Source organism: Lactuca sativa, chromosome 1 (assembly GCF_002870075.4).
Source record: "Lactuca sativa cultivar Salinas chromosome 1, Lsat_Salinas_v11, whole genome shotgun sequence".
Taxonomy (NCBI): Eukaryota; Viridiplantae; Streptophyta; class Magnoliopsida; order Asterales; family Asteraceae; genus Lactuca; species Lactuca sativa.
Genome location: NC_056623.2, coordinates 53,122,378 through 53,129,352, shown reverse-complemented (window position 1 = coordinate 53,129,352; position 6,975 = coordinate 53,122,378). Strand labels below are relative to the sequence as shown.

General features: G+C 34.7%; 1 protein-coding gene across 1 annotated transcript; it reads right to left on the bottom strand.

The window, feature by feature from the left end:
• Window positions 1-4,941: 4,941 nt before the first annotated feature.
• Window positions 4,942-6,491, bottom strand: LOC111909956 (receptor-like protein kinase HERK 1). The gene is made up of 2 exons (XM_023905749.2): window positions 5,137-6,491; window positions 4,942-5,049 (listed from the first exon to the last, which is right to left on the bottom strand). The coding sequence occupies exons 1-2, from the start codon at window positions 5,965-5,967 to the stop codon at window positions 4,972-4,974; spliced, it is 909 nt and encodes a 302-aa protein (XP_023761517.2). The 5' UTR covers window positions 5,968-6,491; the 3' UTR covers window positions 4,942-4,971.
• Between the last annotated feature and the right edge of the window lie 484 nt (window positions 6,492-6,975).

The following is a 6,975-nucleotide window of genomic DNA, read 5'->3' as shown; positions in this document are numbered from 1 at the left end:
AATCTTTAATCGGATAAGACTCAAAAAATTGAGAAAATAGAAGAGAGAATGCTCAAGATGTTATGAAGAAGAAGTGTACCAACCACAGATTTCGAATATGATCATATAACCAGACAAACTTCTTGTCTTAAAACCGCCACATGACAGTTTAATGTCCTAAAACTGTCCAAAACATCATAAAATAACTTAAATCCGAGTCTAGAATATAGATCACAAAATCGGGTACATTTACCAAACATCCGGATTTCTGATGCATTTTTAATATATTAAAATAACATATATAAAAAATGTATGTGCTGAAATGGCAGCTCGACGCCAGCCAGGGGCTCTGGCCCTTGGACCCCGCCAGAGGCTGCTCCAAGGGGTGCTACCCCCGGACCCCCATCGGTTCAGGGGATTCACCCCTAAATAGCAGTATACTTTCAACAAAGACAAAATTAAACAAATGTGCACTCCGCACCATACCAATTTGTTCAATAATTGTCAAAGTGACATTTATCAACAAATTAACCCCATTACACTTAAATAACATTAGTGATATAAAATCACCAACAATAATTATACCTATAGATCATTGTTTTTACTTCAGACTCCTGATGTTACAACTTACTTGTTACTTTTTTTAACGACATTATTCTTATAGCTTCATCCACAACTATGCTTCAGCAAATTATTTCACAGCTTAGCCGTGAGTTTGCAATGATAGATCTTGGACATCTAAATTTCTTTATGGGTATTTATATAGCTCTATCTTCCTCTGATATATTTCTTTCTCAATAAAAATATGCTGCTAACAATCTTGAGAGAGCTTATATGATGGACTGCAACCCATGTCGCACCCCAATAGAACCAATTTACAAATCGGATTCTTCTGGATCTCTTCTTATAGATACGACTCTTTTTCGAAAACTGTTTGATACTCTTCGGTGCCTGAACTTTATTAGAACATATATTTTCTTTCTTGTTCAATAGATGTGTTTATACCTGCATGACTCGCACTAGCAACATCTTCATGCTCTTAAGCATATCAAGTGTTATATTTATGGCATTGTTGATTACAGGTTACAGACTCACATATCATTTGCTTCCTTTATCATAGCTTACTCAAACACAGATTGAGGCAGATGCCTAGCCACTTCTCGCTTCACATTTGATTGTATTTTTTGTGACAATCTGATCATTCCATGGTCATTTAAGCGTGAGGGTACCATCTCCAGATCCAGATCAGAGTTCGAATATCCTTGTCGCACTAATGTCACATTTGAGACATCTTGGCTATACAACCTTCTTCATGAGTTGCGACATCCCACCGAGAAAACAACTAACATGTATTGTAACAATGTTAGTGCGGTATACATGTCTTCTAACCTGACCCAACTTCAGTGTATACAATATATTGACATTGGTTGTGTTAGATGAAGTGCCCAAGGTCATCACTAAATTGGCCTCTAAATTGATATAACTTTATGGAATAAGAGTAAAGTCCTTTTGGGTTGTCCTCATAACCAAATAGATACAAATGATTATGAGAAAGAGATAAAAATGATTTGTTAATAATATATATGATTAGTTTATTAATTTAAAATAGTTACTAATTAATTATGAAATAATTAGAAATAGTCAAAATTAATTAATTATTAATCAGATCTAATCTTGAATTAATTCAGGATTAACTGGAATTAATTAAAGGTGCAAAGGGTGAATTGTAATTTTTCAATAATTGAACAAAAGAAGCAATTCTAGAACATCTCGTAGTGGGGATAATTTTATGGAAAGTTTAGAAGGGTTCTAAGATTATCTTGGTAGCTAATAAGTAAAGCATTTGAACTGGGGATTAAATCTAATATTTAATTATTCAAATCTTGATTTATATGCAAGTCACCTAAACTATAAATATAACCCTTAAAGCATCAAATTTCGTTCATAACCTTCATGGAATGATGAAATCTGAATTTCATCATTGTCTCATCTCTCCTTGTAAATTTCTAGTGTTTAAGAGTTTTGAGTGTGAGCCATTAGAGGTATTCACATTATTGGTTCTTGCTTTCCATGGATTTTTAAGATCAATATAGTTTGACATATCGATTATGTTAAATCTATGTATTCAAATTTAATAATTTCGATTTCATTAGGTTAGAAGTTTTGTTTCATTAAGTATATTACTATAATAGTGAAAATATCATAGATCCTTTTAGGTTGCATATACCCATAAGTGTTCATGTGAAATCCGCAAGTGTATTGTTTTATAATCTAGATAGCCTAATAAACTGTAACATCCGATTTCCAGGCATGAATTTTGATGCTTAAATCATGTGAAGTTTTGGTGGCCATGATGTGGCGGGGAGGATCACCACGACGTGGCAAGGCCTTTTGGGTCGCAATCATTTTAAGTGGCCATGACGTGGCTACGTCCCAAGCTCAAACCCTATTTTTCGAGCTTAACACCTTATTTAAAGGATGTGATGGATAGGGTTTCGTCCACCCTCAACCTCCATACCTTCCGCGTGCTTAGATCCAAACCTAATTCCCCCTCCTCCATTTTTAAGCCTCTTTATGGTGTTCTTGGTCTTGTGAAGGAAGATAGAAGTGTTGTGGAGCAAAAGAATCAGCAAGCTAACTTCATTTTAGCCTCCTTGAGCTCTTTATGGACCTTTGTAATTCTACAAGATCATATCTTTTGCTCTACCTTTCTAGATCTAGGTTTTTATGCATATTTCTTTATGTATGAGATGGTTTGAATGGTTAGGATCAATAAAGTTGGCAACTTTATTAATCCTTGAGGTTCCAAGAGGTTAGATGCTCAAGATCTGATGTGTTATGTAGTTTTGAGTCCATGCATGGGGTTTTGACCCTATTTCTCTCATTTATGACCTAGTTATGTGAAAGACATGCATGTTCACAAAGTAAGGATTTTTATGATGGATATAAGTGTGAAGAAGCGTTCTGGAAAGTTTGAGCAACTGCCGTATCAGATTTATGTTGCTCGTCACGATGTAGTGAAGGGGTTCTCATGATTGTTTTGTCGTGTTGCTGCCACGATGTGGTGGCGAAGCTGGACGCGATTGTTTTGTTGGGGAATAGCCACGATGTGGCTAGTAGCCACGGTGTGGTGACCGTTGACTGTTGATTGTTTACTTTTTGACCTGGTTGACTTTTGGTCAACATAGTAGTTTTAGATAATATAGTAAGGTTTGACATTGGGTGTTTTGTAAGGTGGGGCGTAGCACCAGTTTTGCGATTGTACGAACTTTGATGTTTTCGACTTTGAGTATGAGGTGAATCTTGTCAATATACTATGTAGGATGCTAGATTGTCTTTGTGACTCTTGTATGAAAAAAAATGTGGTCAGATCACAATATTTGTATGAAAGACCGAGGTTGGTGCATAACACTTGTATGTGGTTGGTGCATGACACTTGTATGAAAGACCATGATTGGTCCATAGCGGGAAAGACTACAGCTAGGTTGTACAAAGAGAAGTGATTGTAAGACTATGGTTGGATCATAACATTCACATGGGTTGAAATATACCCCTAGGGTTGGGCCCACTCTTATGCATGGTATGTGGTCTTTTGTGGAACTCATTAACCTTTGTGTTTACGATTTTATGTTTAAATGTTTCAGCTACTTTTGTTTCCAAAAGGAGGAGTCTGACTTGATCACACTGCATCTCTTGGAGTTTTCCGCACTATCTATTTTATGACTTTACTCTGATGTTTTGAGAATACATTATACTCTTATTATATTTTGAGTGATTGAATGATTGATCTTGGTTTTTAGAAAAATGAAATTTTTACCTTGTATTTTTGGAAAGTTACATTAACATCCACTTTATATGAGACAAGGTAGTTCTTGGTCATATCTAAGTTCTTTATGTCCCTTCGATAGCTTGACATGGTGACATCTTCACCAAGGGCCTTCCAAGTATTTTGTTTCATGGTTTTCATTCCGGTTTAAACATAATGACACACCTCCATATAAAACTGTTGGGGGATATTTGTTTATTTATATGTCGTATATGTATATGTATTATCACTTAAGGCCCTAGGTTAGCCCATTTTAGAGTTGTATATTCTCCTTTGAGGGTAATGAGAATACTTTCCCATTCCATAATAGAAATTAATAGTCTTGTAAATATATTATTATTATTATTATTGATATTTTGTTAACAACGAAACGTAATTGTTTTTAAGTCTTTTACCTCATTTGTTAATAATATTCAGTTTTTTATATCTCTTTAATAGTTTGTTTTAATAGTTTGATGTTTAAAAATGGTATGTGAATAAATCAAAAAAACCTGATTTAATAATGAGTTGGAAGAGAGAGATTGTTCCCCGACGTTAAATGGAGACATCTAGACTTGAGAATTAAATTAATGGTGGTCTTTGGGTGGCAGCTAATTGTTGGGTTTGGCTTTATGCCTTTTTGTTCTTGCTTATTTTGTTGAGACTTGAGAGAACTAGTTGACTTTTGGGTTTGGCTATATGCCCTTTTTTGGAATTTGTCCAAAAAAGTGTTGAGATCCAAGATCTAAATCTTAATTTATTGTTTAATAAGTGTACCGGGGCCTGGACCTCTTTCCTATTCCAAAACATATAATAGATTTGACATAATAGGCAATAGTTGTGAAATTATATATTTTAATAACACTTGTCAGTATTAGCTATTTCTTGAATATTTTCTACTTATAGATAATTAAGATATGTATCAAAAAACTATAAAATAGTTGTTAATATGTCTAATGGAAACTACTTTTAAAGAAATTGCATATAAAAGGTAACTAATTATTAAAGATAATGTATCACAGTTGAAAAACCAATATAGTCTTAAGTTTTATTAACCATTGCAATATTGGTTGAAACCGACTATTTGACTTATTTTCAAATTTTATTAAACCATGGATGGTTTTACTGAAAAATTGTTTTTACCTAGTTTTACTGATCATTATTAGTCCCTTATGTATTTATCAAAATTACCTATAAAACGAAAAGAAATTAATTACCTCCAGGTTCTTGGAAGTTGTGCCTTCAACGGAAACATGTGATATCAACTGCAGTTACAGGAAATAACTTGATAAGCATGAGTTATTTTATGACAGATAACTGAATGGAAGCTGGGAAGAAATGGACTGTCTTACAGCACGTTCATGTCTCCATTGAGATTCCACCGTTTTCTCAAGTTCCATGACAACCACCCCTATGTTTGGGCATTGTGATGGCTTTTCCTTCAAGCAGTAGTATGCTATTTCTGAGAAGATTCGAAACGATTGTGGATCCATTTGTTTCCATAGACCCTGATCAATCATACCATCTAGTCTTGTCTCTTCATATTTGGATATGAACAATGCACCAAATGACGCGTTACCCACATCCATGTTTCCGCATAGTACTTCAATTAATACTTTGCCAAACGAACTCATTAAGCTTTCATTCCTTTGAGCTGCTGTCTGCTTCTGGGAAAGTTCAAAACCAGATAGTTTTGGTTCCCAGTTGTCATCTAACAAAATCTTTGAACTCCCGATATCACAACGTATGACGCTAAAATCGCGTGGATTATCACAATAAATGTAACTCAAGGCGTACGCAACACCAACACAGATCTGCAATCTTTTCATCCATGTTAGCTCCGGGTTTCGTAGAAATGTGTCGAGACTTCCCTTTGCCTCATGGTATATGATGATCATGCCAACTTCATCACAAAACCCAAACATAGAGACAAGATTTTTATGCTTGAGTTTTAAAATCTCCTTCAGGAACTCAGTAACTCTGTCCCTATGCTCATGATCAAACCTCTGTGCTACAATATCAATTTGTTGGTTGGACCGCATGAGCTTTCCTTTGTAAGCCTTTCCCATTAATGCACTTTCTTCAATAAGATTTGCATCAGAAAAGTTGTTGGTGGCGGATACTATCTCTTTAAATGGGATTTTTAAGTGAGCAAAGTCTTCGTAGGAAGATGAAGAAGACATGATGTTTGTTTTTATCAAGTAAATCTGAGACCAAAAAAAGAGGGAGGGGAGAACAAACGAACTGAAGGGCAGAAAAGGTTGAATGAGGGTTGAAGGTTGAGACGCAAAATCTGAAGTATTGATGATTCTCTAGTTCTCTATATTACTATATAGACCTAGTCAACCTCTATCTCTAATTTCCTTTTTGTTTTTTTTTTTAATCCTAAAATGGTACATCGATAAGCTACGGTTATTATGGTCGCTTTCAGTCACCAAAATGGGAGGATAAATTTAGAGAACCGACCATAATTTTCACTTGTATATCAAAATATCACCAATGCAAAACAAATGGATGTACCACAATGTTTTCGCAACCGGACCGGTCATCATACTGTTCATTTTATAGATTCGATGCTTCAAACTAAGAACTAAAAACCAGAAAACGAATACTACTATTCGGTTCCAACCGGTTCCATTTCCGATTCGGTTCGACTTTATTAAAAAATTTGCTATCTAATAAGGTGTTCGGAACAGAAAAAAAAAAAACAAAACAAAAAACAAAAACCGAATAAGCCTTAAACTAAGAACCGCAAACCGAACCGAAATGACTTAATGGGTCCTTATTTGGTTCTGGATCTGATTCGAGTTTGTTTTTTCGGTCTAAACCCTTATTCCAAATTCGGTTAATCATTATTGTAAATTCAGTTGAAACATAATATTCATTTTTTAGGCTAAGGGGAATGGTAACACTCCTAACATCTTGCCACGTCAGCCTTTTAAGTGACAAATGTTATGTTATTTTTTTCTCTTAGCACCTAATTTTTAGCATTTTGTAAAGAATGGTAACTTTTCTAGCACTCCTATCACTCTACTTTTTAATTGGTTAAAAAAAAGTTTTTTTTTTAATTAAATAAAATGAAATTTGTTTGGATCCATTGAATGAAAATGTAGCAAATCACAATCTAGCAAAATTCCTTCTCTCCTCTTGCCAAGCAATTAGTGACTTTTATTTGACAACCCCCCCGGTGA

Coding starts and splice junctions, on each gene's coding strand:
- LOC111909956 (XM_023905749.2), bottom strand. CDS start 5,967: ATGTCTTCTTCATCTTCCTACGAAGACTTTGCTCACTTAAAAATCCCA. Junction 5,050..5,136: donor AATGGAGACATGAACGTGCT/GTAAGACAGTCC, acceptor CTGTAACTGCAG/TTGATATCACATGTTTCCGT.